Genomic DNA, 19,046 nt, shown 5'->3' with positions numbered 1-19,046 from the left:
CACTCCAGCTGGGAATCGCGAGTTCCTGGCCTCGCCAGGATGGGCTGGAAGCCAGCCTGGAGCCAGGAGGGGCCACTGAAATTTGTTCCTGGGGAAAAAGAAGGATTGGAGGAATTGGAATGGCAGGAAGGGATTTTATTCCTGGAATAAAGGATTGGAATGCTGGGAAGGGATTTTATTCCTGGAATAAAGGATTGGAGGAGTTGGAACACTGGGAAGGGATTTTATTCATGGAATAAAGGATTGGAGGAGTTGGAATGCCAGGAATGGATTTTATTCCTGGAATAGAGGATTGGAGGTGTTGGAATGTTGGGAATGGGTTTAATTCCCAGAGGAAAGAAGGGTTTGGAGAAGCTGGAATGGCAGGAAGGGATTTTATTCCTGGAATAAAGGATTGGATGGGTTGGAATGCCAGGAAGGGAATTTTTTTCCGGTAGCTTTCACCTCAGTGGAACTCCAGGAGATCCCCATGGATCCCAACCAATTTTTAAGGAAAAAGGACAAATACACCAATCCCTGTGCTGTCCCCAAGGCTCCGAATTGGGAATTCCATCCCTTGATCCAACGGAGCCGAAGGAGCTCCAGCTCAGCTCCGAGCCACCCACACCCACCGATTGTCCTGGAGATCCAGAATTCCCTCCTGGTGACCCTCAGGAATCCCAGGAAGTTCACATCCTCACTGTCATGATGGAGGAAATGAGGACCAAAGCCAAAAATTCCCGAATTTTTAACAAGGAATTGTCATTCCTGGAAAATTCCCATCCTGATCCTGGGCTCTGCTCCCATTCCAAGCTCAGGAAAATTGAGGGACACACCGGAATCTTTGCTCCCACTCAATTCTCCATGGGAATACGCTGCCCTTCCCAAGCTTCCCAAACATTTCCAAATTCCTGGAAATTCCCAGCCCAGGAATCAATGCCAGAGCCACAGAAATTGTGGGATTTGCTCTCCGGGATGAGATTCCTGCTGCAGAATTTTCCCACCCCAAGAACTGCCCCACATATCCATAAAAGCTCTTTTTCCTGGGAATTTGGCACAGGGAACGTCCCCCAGTCCAACCCTTCCCAGCTGGACTCACCTCGGCATGGGAATTCCAGGTGGTACCTGAAAAAGAAAAGGGAAAAGAAGCTGTAAAATCCCAGATTTTCCTCAAGGATTCTTCCGGCCTGAGGAATTAGGGGTGGATGGGAGAATCTGGGAACCCAGGGAATGGGAAACACAAGTAATTCCAAGAGGAATTGGGATGGGCCAGCCCTGGAGTACAGGAATGTATGGGATTTAAGCCCTTCCCAACCCGAATTCCATGGTTTTCCATCTGTTGGAGCAGATCCTTCTCCAAACACAAAAATTCCTGCGACCTTTTTTCCCCTCAAATCCTTTAAAAGTCATTTCCAAGCCCAAAATATTCCAAGATTTTCACTGAGCTGATTCCCAGCAAGTGGAGGGTGATCCACATTCCACCCATTCCCAAAAAATAAATAAGGATTTAATATTAAAAAATCGGGATTTATTCCTCTCTCCCACTTCGGGCAAATCTTGGGGATCATTTTAATCCATTCCAAAAAAAAAAATATCAAATATTAAAAAATCAGGATTTATTCCTCTCTCTCACTTCAAGAAAATCATGAGAAATCATTTTAATCCAGGAACAGCACCGGGAAATTTGGGAATCCCACCAAGGATTGGGAATAAAGCACAAAGAGCCCCTTCCAAGATGAGCACCGGTGGCAGAAATCCAGCATGGGAAAATCCAATTAATTAATTTGGATCCTCATTAAAAGATTTCCTGGAGAAAACGAATCCTGAGGAACATCCCAGCTCCCAGCACAGATTCCTTGGGAAACAACCCCGGAATTCCCATGAAGGGCCTGGTATTTATTGGAGTTTTTTCCTTTGGATTAAAAAAAAAAAAAAAAAAAAAAAAAAAAACAGGAAAAATTCAAAATGTGCGCAAATTTCCCAGGATATTGGGTTGGGAAGATCCTTCTGGAGGAAAAATTGGGAATTTTTCGGGATGCTTTTGGGGCTGGTTCCCCAGTTCCACAAAGAGTTTTTTCTCCATCCCGTGGCTGCTCCATTTTATCCCAAAAATCCCAAAAATCCAGCCCCACACGAGGGCAGCTGGAAAAGCAGTTCCAGCTTTTTATTCCCATTTTCTTTTTATCCTTAAATCCCAACATTTCCATGGAGAATTCCAATTATCCCACATTTAAGCAGAAAAACATCAGCTCTAAGAGATCCCTGCATTCTCCCAATCCCAAAAAATCCAGATTGACAAAACTGGGAATATTTTTCCCTCCTGGACAAAGAAGAAGAGCAAAAATCCCTTTTTTTTTCCCAGAATTTTTGCCTCAGGAGCTTTTCCCGGCCATGTTTTAGCGCCAACATTTCCTGAATGATTTTCTGTCACTCGCAATTCCTGCTCCATGAAAGCACCGGGGCTTTGTTCCCGACCTCTGTCATTTTTAATCCCAGGAAATGGCCTAAAAAAAAGGGGAAAATTGAGTTCCGTTCCCTCCCGGAGCAGCTCCGGGGATTCAGATGGAAAACGCTAAAAAAAGCTTGGATCTTCCTGCTTTTTCTCATTTTTTAGGATAAAAAAACAGCAAAAAAAATTTCTAGTTTCAGCTCAAGGATTTGGTTTTTATTCCATGGTTGGATAATTTTTACTCTGGGAAGGAAAATTTGGGAGAAAATGGAATTAGGGATGGGGACAGGAGAGGATTTTAGTGAATGTGGAAGAGTCATGAGCTCATTTCTGCCAACAGAAATCTTGGATAAATCCCATAAATGCCGGATTTTGGGAGCCCTTGGATTTCCAGGAAGTTCCCCCATGGAATTTTGCTCTTTTCCCAATATTTTCCCTAAATTTGGTGTTTCCCCCACCCTTTCCTGCATAAAAATTAATCCCAAATCCTATTTTTCCAATATATTCTTGGAGTTTTGGGCCTGCAACACCCAAAAAATGCAAAAATTTGGGCAAATGTGGGTTTAATGGGATTTGAGCAGCTGGAAAAATCCCAAAATCCAAACCCTCTGAGCCGGATCCATAAAATCCAGGTCGCTTCCAATCAAATTCCCAGTTTTTCCTCATTAATTAATTAAATATTCCCAAGGGATGGGGTGGAATGGAATCTTTGGAGCCAGGATTTTAATGTCTGGGAAAATAAATAATTTTTTTTAAAAATCGATGCTGGATGAGATTTCCAACAGAGGAAAAAAAAAATGGGAGCTGGGAAAATGGGATTGGGAATTCCCCATTAGGGGAGAAATGGATTGAAATTCATTTTTCAGCTCAGTTGAGGCTCTCAGGTTTCAGGTTAATGATGGATCCAGGAGGAAATGGATGGGAAAATTGGGATAATTCCATCAGCCGGGCTGGAAAAGGCTGGAAAATTCCGGAAAGGAACAACCCAGAAGGCTCCAAAGGGAATTAGTGGTGGGAGTGAGCTCAGGGATAAAAGGAGGTGAAAATGGGATGAATTTAATTTGGATTAATGTGAGAAATTCCTTCCTTGAACGAAAAAGAGGGGAGAAAATCCCCATCCAGAATAAATCAGGAATATCCCAGAATTCCTTCCTTTAAAAAGAGGCAAAAATCTTGAAATTGTAGAATAAATCAGGAATATCCCAGAATTCCTTCCTTTAAAAAGGGGAAAATCCCATCATGAAATTAGGGAATACATCAGGAATATCCCAGAATTCCTTCCTTAAAAAAGGGGAAAATCCCATCCTGAAATTCAGGAATAAATCAGGAATATCCCAGAATTCCTTCCTAAATTCCTCCTAAAAAAGAGGGGAAAATCCCCGTCCTAAACCAGAGAAAATCCAACCAAAACAACGACAACTCCCCAGGATTCTCCCATTATTCCGAGCCTGGAATATCCATAAAATTCAAAACCATGGGGGAATTGCAGCAGAAGGAGGAATCCCCAAAATCTGCTGGAATTCCGGAGGTTTGGAGCGGGAAATCCAGGAGAACCCACCTGGCTTTGAGGCGCTGGAAGGCGCCGAGGATGGTGTCGCGCTGCTCCTGCGCCCGGGCGCTGAGCGGCTCCTCCTGCAAAGCCTGGCTTAGGTAATCCTCAGCCTCTGGAAAACCGCGAATGGGAAAGGGAAAAGCGGGATACGCGGCCTTGCAGAGGGAAAGTGGCCATGGGAAGGGGAAGGAAATGTGGGAAGGGGGTTCAGGAAATCTGGGAAGGGTCAGGAAAACTGGGGATACGCGGCATTGGAGAGGAAAAGTGAATGTGGGAAGGGGCAGGAAATCTGGGAAAGGGGTTTAGGAAATCTGGGAAGGGTCAGGAAAACTGGAAAGGGGTTTAGGAAAGCTGGACTTGGGAAAGGGTTTAGGAAATCTGGGCCTGGGGAGGGTCAGGAAAATCAGGGATACGCGGCCTTGGAGAGGGAAAGGGGTTGTGGGAAGGGGCAGGAAATCTGGGAATGGGAAGGGGTTCAGGAAATCTGGGAATCAGGGAGGCCCCACGGCCCCCTTGTTTGTGGGGTCAGGGAGGCCCCATGGCCCCCAAATCTTTGGGGTCAGGGGGGCCCTGTGGCCCCCAAATTTTCCTCAGGGTCAAGGAGGCCCCACAGACCCCCAAATTCTCCGTGATGTCACCCCCAAATTCTCCCCGTGGTCAAGGCCCAGGAGGTCCCACAAGCCCTGAAGAGCCCAAAGCACCCCAGAAAAAGCCAGCCCAAACCCTTCCCAGCTCCACCCCATTCCCTCACGGGGCTGGAAGGGGGGCGAGGAGGGATCCGTTACCTTCCAGGAGCCTCTGGATCTCCTGTGGGATTGGGGCATCCATGGGATCCACGGGATCCCTTCCCACGGGTGCCGAGCCGGCCGCGATGGCTGTGGGGTGACGAGGAGGAAGCCGCGAGGGTGGGGACGCCCCAAAAATGACGAGGAGGAGGAGGAACCTTTGGGGTTTGGCTTCCTCCTCCTTTTAAACCCCAGCAGATCCCCGGGATCATTCCCAGCTGTCCTGGGTGATCCCAAAAATTCCAGGTGGGGAAAGCTGAGCTCCGGCCAAGGAGCTCCACTTGGAATTCCCAGCTGGAATTTCCTCCTGGAGCTCACCTGGAGCTTCCTCAGGCTGTTCCTGCCCCCAAAATTAGGATTTTTCCAGGTTTTCCACCCCAAAAATTCCAGGTGGGGAAAGTTGAGCTTCGGCCAAGGAGTTCCACCTGGAATTCCCAGGTGGAATTTCCTCCTGGAGCTCACCTGGAGCTTCCTCAGGCTGTTCCTGCCCCCAAAATTAGGATTTTTCCAGGTTTTCTACCCCAAAAATTCCAGTGGTGGAAAAAAGGGGATGTTCTGGGATGAAATTTCCAATTTTCCTGTTTTCTGCGTGGAAAAGAGGTTGGGTTGGGAAAAAATCACCTGGAATGGGGAAATATGGAAAAACTCCTGGAAATCTGGAGATTTCCACATGGAAATACTCCTGAAAATATGGAGGTTTCCTCCATAAGGAAATATGGAAAATATTCCTGGAAATATGGAGATGCTCCTCCATAAGGAAATGTGGGAAATATTACTGGAAATTCAGAAATTTCCACATGAAAATATGGAAAATAATCCTGGAAATCTGGATATTTCCACGTGGAAATACTCCTGGAAATCCGGAGATGCTCCTCCAGGTGGTTTGGGCCCCACTTTTCTGAGAAACAAAGGAAAAAAAAATTCCAATCTTTTTTTCATTTCTCAGCACAAACCAGACAAGGAGCAGGTGCCAGGAGGATCCCGACTCTTTGGGGTCGGGATTTGGGGTCGTGGAGCCAAAGGAGAAACCCCAAAGCAGCTCCAGAGTGCTTTTGGGGCCGTTTTGGGTTGGGATTTGCAGGGCCAGCACCTCATAAATCCCATTTTTCGATTTTATGGAGAAGGGCCCAGAAAAGGCAAATTTCCCAGGAAATTCCCTGCTGGATTTGGGAATTTTGGGTTTTTTTCTCTGGGGACAGAGGGAGCACCAGGGGATTCTCCAGATCTGGGACCTGAAAGCTCGGAGCTGTCGCTGACACGTCATTTCCAAACTTTCCCATCCGGCATTTCCTACCCGACTTTAACCGTTTCTGTCTCAGGTTTGAAACTCAGGTTTTGCCCCTCCCCCTTCAGCCTTGTTAGGCTCAGCTCAGCTGCAGCGCGAGCTCGGTTTTAGGACCGAAACAGCCCCAAAAATGGAGATATTGCAGCGGATGCTGAGGCCTCAAAGCACAGGAAATGCAGCTCGGGGGCCCTGAGCAGGAGATGGAAAATCAAAATATCACAGGAGCTGCTCCTCTGATCTTTTTGGGGCCCCAAGCCTTTTTTTGGGGGGCAAAATGTGGATTTTTCCTCCTCAAAAGCTGCTCCTCAAATCTCCTGGCCAGGTAGGGCAGGGATTTAGGGAATTCAGAGCCTTTTTTGGGGGGAAATTTTGGATTTTTCCTGGTCAATACCTGTTCCTTAAATCTTCCAGCCAGGTAGGTCCAGGATTTATGGAATTCTGAGCCTTTTTTGAGGGCAAAATGTGGATTTTTCCTTGTTAAAAGCCGTTCCTCAAATCTCCTGGCCAGGTAGGGCTCAGATTTATGGAATTCTGAGCCTTTTTTGGGGGCAAAATTTGGATTTTTCCCTTTCAAAAGCTGATCCTCAAATCTCCCGGCCAGGGAGGGTTTTCTGAACCAGGATTTAGGGAATTCTGAGCCTTTTTTGGGAGAAAATTTTGGATTTTTCCCTGTCAAAAGCTGTTCCTCAAATCTCCTGGCCAGGTAGGGTCTCCTGATCTGGGATTTAGGGAATTAAAGCCAGGAAATAAAAAATAACAGAAAATAAAAATATCACAGGTAGGGTGTCAGGAAAGGGGAATTTCCAGGGAAATTACCTTTTTTTTTTCCTCTATTTGCTCTCCCTTCCCTTTTTTTTTCTCATCACTTCAATTTTTGGATGCGTGGAATGGTCACAAATTTGGATTTGGGATCAGCTGGGAAGGAGAAGGGGGGAGTCTGGCACCGTTCTTGTTCCCCAGCATCCCAAATTTCGGGATTCTGGATTCAAAACCTCCTCCCTGCTGGAGAAAATTCCCACCTGGATCCTCGCAGGGCCCACAGCCCAGCTGAGCCCTGCTGGCATCCTTGGGAAATCCGATTTCCAGGGAAACGGAGGTAGGATTGGGAGTAACCATGGAAACGGAGCTGGAGGAAAACGGGAGAGGCAGAGCCCTGTTCCTATCATCTGGAATATCGGGAATATCGGGAATACTGGGGGGGAAATGGGAGAGGCAGAGCCCTGTTCCTATCTGGAATATCAGGAATATTGGGGGAATATTGGGAATATCGGGAATATTGGGGGGGAAATGGGAGAGGCAGAGCCCTGTTCCCGTCGGGAATATCGGGAATATCAGGAAAACTGGGAGGAAGGAAGGAAGGAAGGAAGGAAGGAAGGAAGGAAGGAAGGAAGGAAGGAAGGAAGGAAGGAAGGAAGGAAGGAAGGAAGGAAGGAAGGAAGGAAGGAAGGAAGGAAGGAAGGAAGGAAGGAAGGAAGGAAGGAAAGAAGGAAGGAAAGAAGGAAAGGAAGGAAGGTCCCAAATTCTGGATTTTCCAGCACCACCGCCTCCCCCTTTCGATCTCATTCCCCCCAGGAACAGTGGGAAGCATTTCCATGGTAACGGGATGCAGGTCACAACCCCTGGCGATGGAATCAGCTGGAATTGTGCGGCAGCGCCAGGATGTCGCGGGGACAGCCAGGGTGACACCCCAGGGTGGCAGCGCCCGGTGGTCCTGAGCCGCTGCCACCAGGATCCGGCATGGATGGGCAATTCCTGCTGGGACTGGGGCATGGATGGGAAATTCCTGCTGGGACTGGGGCATGGATGGGAAATTCCGGCTGGGATCCAGCATGGACGGGGTGATTCCTGCCGGGAAAGGGTGATTCTGAATCCTGAAATCCCGAAATCCCAAAATCCTGAAATCCTGAATCCCGAAATCCTGAATCCCAAAATCCCTGCCAGAGGCAGATGTCACCAATCCGGGTGGAGGTGACCCCAAGGGCTGGGACCGACCCCATGGAAAAACCCAAAGGAAAAGGGGAATTTTACCAGCGCCTGCCTCGCCCCCCATCCAGGCGGGATTAAATTAAATTTGTGACCTCGGGGCCCTCCTGTCAGGTGTCCTTAGGGAATTTATGGGAACGCTGGGATGCAGATGGGGCCCTGTTGGCTCCGGGCTGGGATTTTCCTGACGTTTCCAGAGATTTTCATTAAAGCCTCATGTCCCAGTTTGTCACCAGAGCCGGGCCAGGAGCAGGAGAAGCTCAGCGTGACCTCGGCTTGGGGTTTGGGATTGAGTCAGCTGGGGAATCCTAAAGGACAGGGGAAATCCTAAAGGACAGCCCTGCTCGGGATTTGGGATTGAATTAGTGGGGAAATCCTAAAGGACAGTCCTGCTTGGGATTTGGGATGGAATCCAGCCCTGCTGTCCTTTAGAATTGTTTTTTCCAACAATTCTTCCCTGGGATGGGCTGGGATGCAATTCCCGGGGAATCTGTCCCAGAATTGTCCCTGGAATTGTCCTGGGCCAGGCTGGAATTGTCCCTGGATGGGGCAGGGTGGAATTTCAGCTCCTTCCCACCCAAACCATTCCTCGGCTCTGGAATTCCGCAGTTCCTGGCACCAGGATTGGGAAAGGCCAGGCCGATGTTCCCAGTGGAACATTCCAGGCTGGAAAGGGCTGGGAAAGACTGAGCTCCTGGGGGAAGGAGGAGCCACAGTCCCAGCTGGAATTACAGCCCTGGAGCAGGGATCAGGCAGGAATTCCGGCAGCATTTATTGGGAATTGTCATCACTCCAGCGGGAATAGGATCCAGATGTTGGCAGGGAAACTGGGAAGGTGAAGGGTGGAGATTCTGGATCCGTTCCTGGTGATTTATTGGGGTTTAAAAGCCACAGGATTTGGGAATGGGGGGAGGATTTTTTTTTTATTTTATTTTATTTGGTTTGGTTTGGTTTGGTTTGGTTTGGTTTTATTTGGCTTTGTTTTGTTTTGTTTTGTTTTTTTCCCAGGAGAAGATGGGGATGAAGGGAAGAGAAACTTCCAGATCCATCATCCCTCCTCCCTCTCCCTTATCCCAACTGCAATCCCAAGGATCTCAGCCCTTTCCCAGAGAGGTTTGGGATGAAGGGAAGAGAAACTTCCAGATCCACCATCCCCTCTCCAAACCTTTTTCCCCTTATCCCAGCCACAATCCCAGTGATGTTAGCCCTTTCCCAGAGACTTAGGGATGAAGGGAAGAGAAACTTCCAGATCCATCATCCCCTGTCTATCCTCTCTCCCTTATCCCAACCACAATCCCAAGGATCTCAGCCCTTTCCCAGAGAAGTTTGGGATCGAGGGATGAGGAGACTCCATCTCCACCATCTCCTCTCCAAACCCTTTTCCCATTATCCCAGCCATAATCCCCAGGATCTCAGCCCTTTCCCGGAGACTTTGGGATGAAGGGAAGCGAAACTTCCAGATCCATGATCCCCTCTCCAAACCCTTTTCCCAAGGATCTCAGCCCTTTCCCAGGGAGTTTGGGATCGAGGGATGAGGAGACTCCATCTCCACCATCCCCTCTCCTGCTCTCCCAGTGCCCCCCCCTCCACATCTGTCCCCAGCCTCTGGATGAATTAATTAATCACTTTGATGAGGATGTTAAAGCTTCGCGCCTAATTAGGGGCTGATTGATGGCATGGCGCTGGCGGTGATTTACCGCGCTCCCTCCAGCGCTCCGCAATTCCCGGAATTCCCGGATTTTCCCTCTTTTCCTGCCTCTCCCGGCTCCTTGCTCCCCGGTGAGGTCCCGGTGAAACCTCGATCCCTCGGCCTGCGACGCTTCCAGGTGGAAAAGCTGGGAAAGCCTGGAAAGACAGGAAATATGGGAAATATGGAAAAGCTGGGAAAGCCGGGAAACGTGGGAAGGCGGGAAATATGGAAAAACTGGACAATATGAAAACAATGGAAAAGATGGAAAATATGGGAAAGCTGGGAAAGCTAGAAAAGCTGGGAAATATGGGAAATATGGTAAAGCTGGAAAAAATGGAAAATATTGAAAAGCTAGCAAACTGGGAAAGGTGGGAAATATGGGAAAGCTGGGAAAGCTGGGAAATATGGGGAATATGGAAAATATGGATAATAAAGCTGGGAAATATGGAAAATATGGAAAAGCTGGGACAGCTGGGAAAGCTGGGGAATACGGGGAATATGGAAAATATGGATCATAAAGCCGGGAAAGCTGTCAGGGAAGGGAGAGCCTCAGGGTGCTGAAATTCCCGCAGCTCCATGTTTTCCTCCTGGGAACAGCTCGAGATTCCCTCAGGGAATCTCTTCTCCCCTTCCCTGTGGGAGCAGAGAGAACAGGCCGAGGCTGAGGGAATTCAGGGCAGATTTGGGGTTCTGATCTGAATTCCCAAATTTTGGCCTCTTCCCGCTAGAAAAATCCCAATCCTGAGCCCAGGAGGGTGTTCCCAAATCTCAGGAAAAAACCTGGCTCAAAAAAAAGCCCCAACATTGTGGAAAGCGAAATCTTTATGGCCACGGAACTTCTGCTCCGTGCCTTCCAGCAGGAAAAATTCCTGCCAGGAGAAGTTTCCGGCGTGGATTTTTTGGGGCCAGAAGTAGGATTTGGGTGATCCCTGGGAATATTCCATGATTCCGTGACAATTTTGTTAAAAGCAAAGCCCGGTTCCCCCTTCTGGGCCTGACTCATCAAAACTCAGCTCGCACGCATCGAAACGACTTCAAAAAAACCTGAACTTTGGAGCCGCACGGGCGATAAGAGCGGGAAGCACAGATCTGGGGATTTGGGATGCTCAGGATTCCACGGCACCCCTCAGAACCCAGGCCTGGCTTGTGGAAAAGCAGGATCCTGGCTGGTGAGGGGTGAGAATTCCCTCTGGACTCCATAAAAATATGTAATTCCCGGACTGGGAGCCGCATTCCCAGCCAGGGAAGCAGCCGCCTGTCCCTGGTGGAGATGAAAAGCCATCCCTGGAGCCCAGCAGAATTCCATCGGAGCAGCAGCAGCAGCTGCTCGGAATAAAATAAAATAAAATAAAATAAAATAAAATAAAATAAACTGAAATAAAATTAAATTAAATTTAAAAATAAAATAAAAGGAACAAGAAATTCCTCATGGATAAATATAAGAAAAATTGAGGAGGGGGGATTAAAAAAACAACGAAAAATGTTCATGAGAACAAAAGAAGAGAAAGTTTGGGACAGAGGTTTTTGAGGTTTTGGGGGAATAAAGGCTATTTTTGAGGGGGAAAGTGCCCTGTTTTGAGGGGAAAAAATGTATTTTTGAGGGAAAAAGCCCATTTTTGAGGTGAAAAAGTGCCCAGTTTTGAGGGGAAAAGCCCATTTTTAGGGGGAAAGGGTCAGGTTTTGAGGGGAAAAGACCTGCTTTTGAGGAGGGAAGGGGCCAATTTTAGGGGGAAAAGAGACATTTTTGTGAGGAAATGCCAATTTTGAGGGGATAGAGGCCATTTTGAGGGGAAAGTGTCATTTTTGAGGGAGATGGGCCCATTTTTGTGGAGAAAGTGTCATTTTTGAGGGAAAGGTCTCATTTTTGAGGGAGAAGGGCCCATTTTTGTGGAGAAAGTGTCATTTTTGAGGGAAAGGTCTCATTTTTGAGGGAGAAGGGCCCATTTTTGAGGAGAAAGTCTCATTTTTTGAGGGAGAAGGGCCCATTTTTGAGGGGAAAAGTGCCATTTTTGAGGGGAAAGAGCTCAATTTTGAGGAATGCAGTTTTTGCCTCTGGCCCAAGCCGATCTGATTGGAGATTCTGTGTTTAAAAAATACCTCAACAATTACCCAGTCCCAGAGCTCCGGTATCTCCCAGCAGACAGAGGATCCAGATTTCCTGCCTGTGGAATTCCCTGCCATTATCTCCTCCTGGGCTCGATCCCTTATCTCTTAGATAGGAGGGATTCCCGGGCTTACAAATTCCGGGTGGGGGGACAGAAATGGATCAAAGGCTGGGAATGGGTTTGGGAATGCTGAGAGACCCAAGGGAAAATCGGGAATGTTTAGGGCAGAAGACGCACCTTGAGAGCAAATCCTCGATCCAACGGGGTGAATTTTTTGGGAATCTACAATCCCTCGGCAGGACCGGGATGGTTCTGCTCGTTCGGGTTTGGGTGTTTTTGGGTTTTTGACGTGGTTTCCCTTTCAGGAGGCTGGGTGATCCACCAGGGAGCACCTGTGGGCCAGGAGATCTGCAGGGGTTTTCCAGAGCCAGCTCCGGGCTTTGGAATGGTTTCCACTGGAGCCATAATCAGGGAAAGGGGACTCTTTGTTTTTTTAGGCTGAGAGCTCCGAGATAAATGACAGCTCCGAAGATGCTTTTCAGCACTTCATAAATCAACCGCCAGCTGGGCAGTTTCACCTCAGAAACGTCTCCTCCTTTTTTTCTTTCCCTCTTCTTTTTTTTTTCTTTCCTCCTTTTTTCTTTGTTCCATTTTTTCTTTCCTCCTTTTCTTCCTCCTTTTTTTCATTCCTCTTTTTTTCACTCCTCCTTTTTTCTTTCCTCTTTTTTTCACTCCTCTTTTCTTTCTTTCTTTCCTCCTTTTATCTTTCCTCCTTTTTTATTCCTCCTTTTTTCTTTCTTCTTTTTTTTCTTTCCTCCATTTTTTCTTTCCTCCTTGTGCTGTAACTCCAATTCCTGATGGAAAAAACAGGTTCTGGATCCTAAATAGGATAAAACAAGGTCTGGACCCCAAATAGGCCAAAACAGGCTCTGGATTTGTTCCTGGATGGATAAAGCTGCTGTGAATTTGGGGCAAAATGTGCATTTTTTGGGACATCTGAATTTCCCCATGGATGGAGCACCAGGAACACAGCAGAGACAGAAGAAAGGAGCAGAGAGGGAAGGAAATGGGATAAAAATGAGATTAAAAAAAGGTGCAGATTTCAGACAGGGGGCTGGAAAATTGGGAATCCAATTTTGGTTGTGGGTCCCAACATTCCCTAGAAAACTGCCCCAAAATAGGCCCAAGCCATGGAGTGGAAAATGTCATTCCTGCAAGGAAAAATGTCATTCCTGCACAGAAAAAATGTTGTTCCTGCATGGAAAATGTCATTCCTGCATGGGAAAATATCGTTCCTGCACAGAAAAATGTCATTTCTGCATGGAAAAATGTAATTACTGCAAGAAAAATGTCATTTCTGCATGGAAAATGTCATTCCTGCACTGAAAATGTCATTTCTGCATGGAAAATGTTGTTCCTCCAAGAAGAAATGTCATTTCTGCAAGGAAAATGTCATTCCTCTATGGAAAAATGTAATTCCTGCATGGAAAATGTCATTCCTGCATGGAAAATGCCATTTCTGCATGGAAAAATGTAATTCCTGCACAGAAAATGTCATTTCGGCACTGAAAATGCCATTTCTGCATGGAAAATGTGATTTAAACATGGAAAATGTCATTTCTGCACAGAAAGTGTTCCTGCTGAGGGGCTGAGCCTCGCTCAGGGGAGTCTGCAGGGCCGTGGTTTGGGAAAAATATGCCTTTGAATGTTTGAAAAAGGAATTTATGGAACAGAAATCCGGCCGGCAGATGGGGGTTGGGAATGTGGGGGTAGAGAAATGGAGAAATACAGAAATATAGAAATAGAAAAATGTAAAATTCTATAAATATAGGAATATAAAAATAATAGAAGATGGGAATAGGGAAAAGTAGAAACGGAGAAATGGAAAAAGACAGAAATATAGAAATATGACAATACAGAAAATTGGAAATGGAGAAATATAGGAATATAAAAATATAGAAATGGAGGAATGGATAAATGGAAAAACAGAGAAATGTAGAAATATGGCAAGACAGGAAAGTAGAAATGGAGAAGTGGAGGAATGGAGAAGTGGAGAAATATAGGAATATAGGAATATAAAATTATAGAAATAAAGAAATAGAGAAATGGAGAAATGTAGAAATAGAAAATGTAGAAATAAAGAAATGGAGAAATAGAAAATGGAGGAATGGAGAATTGGAGGAATAGCAAAGTACATTTGATATTCAGGATTCCCAGCAGCAATCAGAAACTCCGTGCTGGATCCTGGAACCACGCCAGTCTCCCAAAATCTGGAATAATTCCCAGCTTTGTGCATCCTGACCCTGCCAGGGTGGACCGAGTGGAGCAGCCTCATCTCTGCTTGGCCAGAGCTGGGATTCCCTGAAATCCACGTCTGGAATGGTTTCCGTGGGGTTCAACTCGGGGCACTTCCAGGAGGGGAGGAGGGGATGGGTTTGTCCGATCTTGGAGGCGTTTCCTCACCGAAACAAGTGGAGACGGATGATCTGGAGCTGCTGCCCTTTATCTGCCCCAGGGCTGTGGGGTCAGTGCCCAAAACCCCAAATCCCGAGTTTTTATGTCTCTGTAGGGTCAGAAAACCCCAAATCCCGAGTGTTTATGTGTCTGTAGGGTCAGGTCCAAAACCCCAAATCCCGAGTGTTTATGTGTCTGTAGGGTCAGGTCCAAAACCCCAAATCCCGAGTGTTTATGTGTCTGTAGGGTCAGAAAACCCCAAATCCCGAGTGTTTATGTGTCTGTAGGGTCAGAAAACCCCAAATCATGAGTGTTTATGTGTCTGTAGGGTCGGGTCCAAAACCCCAAATCCCGAGTGTTTATGTGTCTGTAGGGTCAGTGCCCAAACCCCAAATCCTCAGTGTTCATCTGCCCCAGGGCTATAGGGTCAGAATTCTGGGGGAAAAAATTTCCCTCAGAGATCCCAAAATTCCAGACATTCACATGTGGGACAGTGACAACTATTTTCCTGCAGAAATCCCCAAATCTCTGACACTTCAAGGCCACAAAATTCATCTTTTTGAACAAGGTCGGGCTGGATTTTTGGGGTAAAAATCTCCATTTTGTCACCCCCCACACACTTTTCTCCCTATGCAAACAAACATTGCGGCCTGCTCTGCGGATTTGCCTTTTTCTCCCCAAAAACACCAAAAAGTGATAAAATAAATAAATTTCTGAGCTCCTCCAGCTGCCAAGAGTACTTGTGGAGAAAAGGGGAAATCAATATGATGAGAGAAGCGATGTGGGATGGAAATAAAACGTTTTAAGTGTTTTATTTCAAAATAAAAACGGGGGTTTAGGCCACTGCGGCCTTGTCCTTCCTGGGGGATCTGTTTTTCCAAGGGAAAATGAGAATTTCCAGGATAAAAATGGTGTCAGAGAAGGAAGAGACAGCAGAGTCCTCAAGTTTGTGGATGCTTTTAATTACTGGAAATATAAAACATTTTAAAGATTTTATTTAAAAATAAAAAGATGGGTTTTAGGCGTCTGCAGGACCTGGGCCTCTGCGGCCTTGTCCTTCCTGTGGGATCTGTTTTTCCAGAGGAAAATGAGAATTTTCCGGACAAAAATTCTGTCAGAGAAGGAAGACACAGCAGAGTCCTCAAGTTTGTGGATGCTTTTCATTGCTGGGGGGGAAAAAGGGAAAAAAGTGGGAAAAGGGGGAAAAATTAAAAAGGGAGAAAGAAGGGGAAAAATGGGGGGAAAAGAGAAAAATGGGGGAGAAGGGGGGGGAAGTGGGGGAAAGAAGGTTAAAAATGGTAAAAAAGGGAGGAAAATGGGAAAATAAAGGGGAAATGGGGCAAAAAGGGGAGGGGAAATGGGGAAAAAAGGTTGTTTGTTTTTTTTTAAGGGAAAAAATGAAAAAATCAGTGAAAAGGAAAAAAAATGAAAAAGAAGGGGAAAAAAGAAAGAAAGAAAAAGGAAATAAAAAGGAAAAATGCGGAAAAATATAAAATTACTCCTATTCATTATCTCTGGCTGCCTGGAACATAAGAACCACTTGACCTCGTGGCACCCAGTGCCTGCCCCCGGTGTGGGGGGGAAAGGGGAAAGAAAAGGGGGAAAAAAGAGTAGAAAATGGTTAAAAAGGGTAAAAAAAGGGGGGAAGGGAAAAAAAGGGGGAAAAAAGGGGGGAATAAGGGGGGAAAGGGGGAAAAACGGGGGGATGGGGGAAAAAACAGGAAAAAATTAAAAAATTGAAAAGGGGGCAAAAAGGGGAGAATGGGGGGAAAAGGGGAAAAAATGGGGAAAATAAAGGGGAAAAGGGGGCAAAAATTGGGGGAAGAGGAAATAAAAGAAAAAATAATTTTAAAAGGGGAAAAAATCCCAAATTGCCCCAATTCGCTATCTCTGGCTGCCCTGAACACAAGAAGCACTTGACCCCGCGGCACCCAGCGCCTGCCCCTGGCGCTGGGGGAAAAGGGGAAAGGAAAGGTGAATGGAAAGGGGAAAGAAAAGGGGGGAAAAGCGGGGAAAGGGGGAGAAAAGGGGGGGGGAAATATGGGGAAAATGGGGGGGAAAATGGATTAAATCGGCCCTATTTGCTGTCGGTAGCTGCCCGAACACAAGAAGCACTTGATCCCCTGAGCCCGAGTCCAGCTCGACCCCGGCACGGAGGGGAAAAGGGGAAAGAAAAGGGGGGGAAAAGGGGGGGGGAAGGGAAAAAAAAAAGAAAAAAAAAATCAAATCGGCCCCATTCGCTCTCTCTGGCTGCCCTGAACACAAGATGCACTTGACCCCGCGGCCCCCAACCGAGTCCCGCCCGCCCCGCGCGGGGCTCCGCGAGAAACCGGCACCGGCACCGGCACCGGCACCGGCACCGGCACCGGCACCGGCACCGGCACCGGCACCGGCACCGGGAGCGGGAGCGGGAGCGGGGGCTGCCCCCGGAGCGGGGCGAGGAGAGGAGCGGGGTGAGGAGTCGATCAGGATTGGGGTGAGGGGAGGAGCGGAGTGAGGAGCGGGGTGAGGAATGGGATGAAGGTCGGGATGAGGATCGGGGTGAGGAATAGAATGAAGATCGGGGTGAGGAATGGGATGAAGGTCGGGGTGAGGGGCGGGGTGAGGAATAGGAGGAGAATCAGGGTGAGTCAGGGTGAGGATGGAGTTGAGGATCGGGGTGAGGAATGGGATGAAGATCGCGGTGAGGATCGGGGTGAGGAATGGGATGAAGATCGGGGTGAGGAATGGGATGAAGATCGCGGTGAGGAATGGGATGAAGATCGCGGTGAGGATCGGGGTGAGGAATGGGATGAAGATCGCGGTGAGGAATGGGATGAAGATCGCGGTGAGGATCGGGGTGAGGAATGGGATGAAGATCGCGGTGAGGGGCGAGGTGAGGAATAGGATGAGGATCAGGGTGAGGAGCGGGCCGAGCCCCGGCACGAACCCGGCGGGCAGAGCTCCTGTAAACAAGCCCCGGAGCGGCTCCAGGAAAGGGCAGCGCTGGCCAAAGGTGGCCGCGGGGACGGGGCCATCGCTCAGCGAGCTGGCAGGGGAACATCGGATATCTAAACACTCCCCGAGCACTCAGAACGCTCTACATGAAATATTTGATGGGCTCGTTTGATAATGTTTATTTGGATTTTCTCCCCACCTGCGGGAGGGGCGGGGAGAACACAAATAAGAGATAAAAAAGCCCTCCCGGGGGATCTCTGGGGATTTGTTTATGATTTATGAGGCTGAGCGGGGAAAAAGGAGAAGGGGATTTGTTGCAGGGAGGAGTTCAGAGCTGGTTTAACGCCAGCAGGGAAAGCCACGGGTTTGTGGTTTGGGAGAAACTTGTGCAGATCGTGGGGCACTCACCTGAATTGTGATTTAATACCTTTAATTTAATCGTGGTTAAATCGGCTCCTCCACCTCTGCCGGGACCGGGAAAAGGGGGAAAAGGGAATTGAAGGAAATGGGGGAAAAGGGAATTGGGGGAAAAGGGAATGGAAGAAAATGGGGGAAAGGGAATTAAAGGAAATGGGGAAAAGGAAATTAAAGGAAATGGGGAAAAGGGAATTGGGGGAAAAGGGAATGGAAGGAAATGGGGAAAGGTGGATGGAAAGAAAAGGGGAAAAGGGAATGGAGGGAAAAGAGGAATGGAAGGAAATGCAGAAAAGGGGAATTGAGGTCAGCCTCGCTTCCCTGGGTCCGGGCTGGCCCCGCTCCTGCTCCCTGCTGCTCCCTGAGCCAGAGCAATCCTGGAGCACCCCTGGAGTCTGGGGGGTCCGAGCTCTGCTCCCCCCCGGGGTGGCTTTGTAGGAATCGGTGCTCCAGAAATGCTCGGGAGCCAGCAGAGAGCTGCTCAAATCCAGAGCAGGCCTCCACTTCCTCAGGCCAGGCCTCCACTGGTCAGCGAGATCCAGAGGTCATTCCCTGTCCACTCCCCTGGTCAGTGAGATCCAGAGGTCATTCCTTGTCCACTCCTTTACTGGTCAGTGAGATCCAGAGGTCATTCCCTGTCCACTCCCCTGGTCAGTGAGATCCAGAGGTCATTCCTTGTCCACTCCTTTACTGGTCAGTGAGATCCAGAGGTCATTCCTTGTCCACTCCCCTGGTCAGTGAGATCCAGAGGTCATTCCCTGTCCACTCCTCTACTGGTCAGCGAGATCCAGAGGTCATTTCTTGTCCACTCCCCTGGTCAGTGAGATCCAGAGGTCATTCCCTGTCCACTCCTTTACTGGTCAGTGAGATCCAGAGGTCATTCCTTGTCCACTCCCCTGGTCAGTGAGATCCAGAGGTCATTCCCTGTCCACTCCTCTACTGGTCAGCGAGATCCAGAGGTCATTTCTTGTCCACTCCTCTACTGGTCAGTGAGATCCAGAGGTCATTCCCTGTCCACTCCCCTGGTCAGTGAGATCCAGAGGTCATTCCCTGTCCACTCCTCTACTGGTCAGCGAGATCCAGAGGTCATTCCCTGTCCACTCCTCTGGTCAGTGAGATCCAGAGGTCATTCCCTGTCCACTCCTTTACTGGTCAGCGAGATCCAGAGGTCATTCCCTGTCCACTCCCCTGGTCAGTGAGATCCAGAGGTCATTCCCTGTCCACTCCTCTGGTCAGTGAGATCCAGAGGTCATTCCCTGTCCACTCCTCTGGTCAGCGAGATCCAGAGGTCATTCCCTGTCCACTCCTCTGGTCAGTGAGATCCAGAGGTCATTCCCTGTCCACTCCTTTACTGGTCAGTGAGATCCAGAGGTCATTCCCTGTCCACTCCTCTGGTCAGTGAGATCCAGAGGT

General features: G+C 48.1%; 1 protein-coding gene across 1 annotated transcript in view; it reads right to left on the bottom strand.

Annotated features, from left to right (window-relative positions):
• Positions 1-4,814, bottom strand: part of SKAP1 (src kinase associated phosphoprotein 1) — a 65,009-nt gene extending 60,195 nt beyond the window's left edge. Inside the window, exons 1-3 of the mRNA XM_068211970.1 lie at positions 4,766-4,814; positions 3,987-4,092; positions 1,079-1,104 (exon numbers count right to left, since the gene is read on the bottom strand). Of these exons, the coding sequence (XP_068068071.1) occupies positions 1,079-1,104; positions 3,987-4,092; positions 4,766-4,808 (175 nt within the window). The 5' untranslated portion in view covers positions 4,809-4,814. The remainder of the gene's footprint in view (positions 1-1,078; positions 1,105-3,986; positions 4,093-4,765) is intronic.
• Positions 4,815-19,046: the final 14,232 nt, after the last annotated feature.

The sequence above is a fragment of the Anomalospiza imberbis genome, chromosome 22 (assembly GCF_031753505.1).
Source record: "Anomalospiza imberbis isolate Cuckoo-Finch-1a 21T00152 chromosome 22, ASM3175350v1, whole genome shotgun sequence".
Lineage (NCBI taxonomy): Eukaryota > Metazoa > Chordata > Aves > Passeriformes > Viduidae > Anomalospiza > Anomalospiza imberbis.
This window is presented reverse-complemented; position numbering and strand designations above follow the sequence as displayed.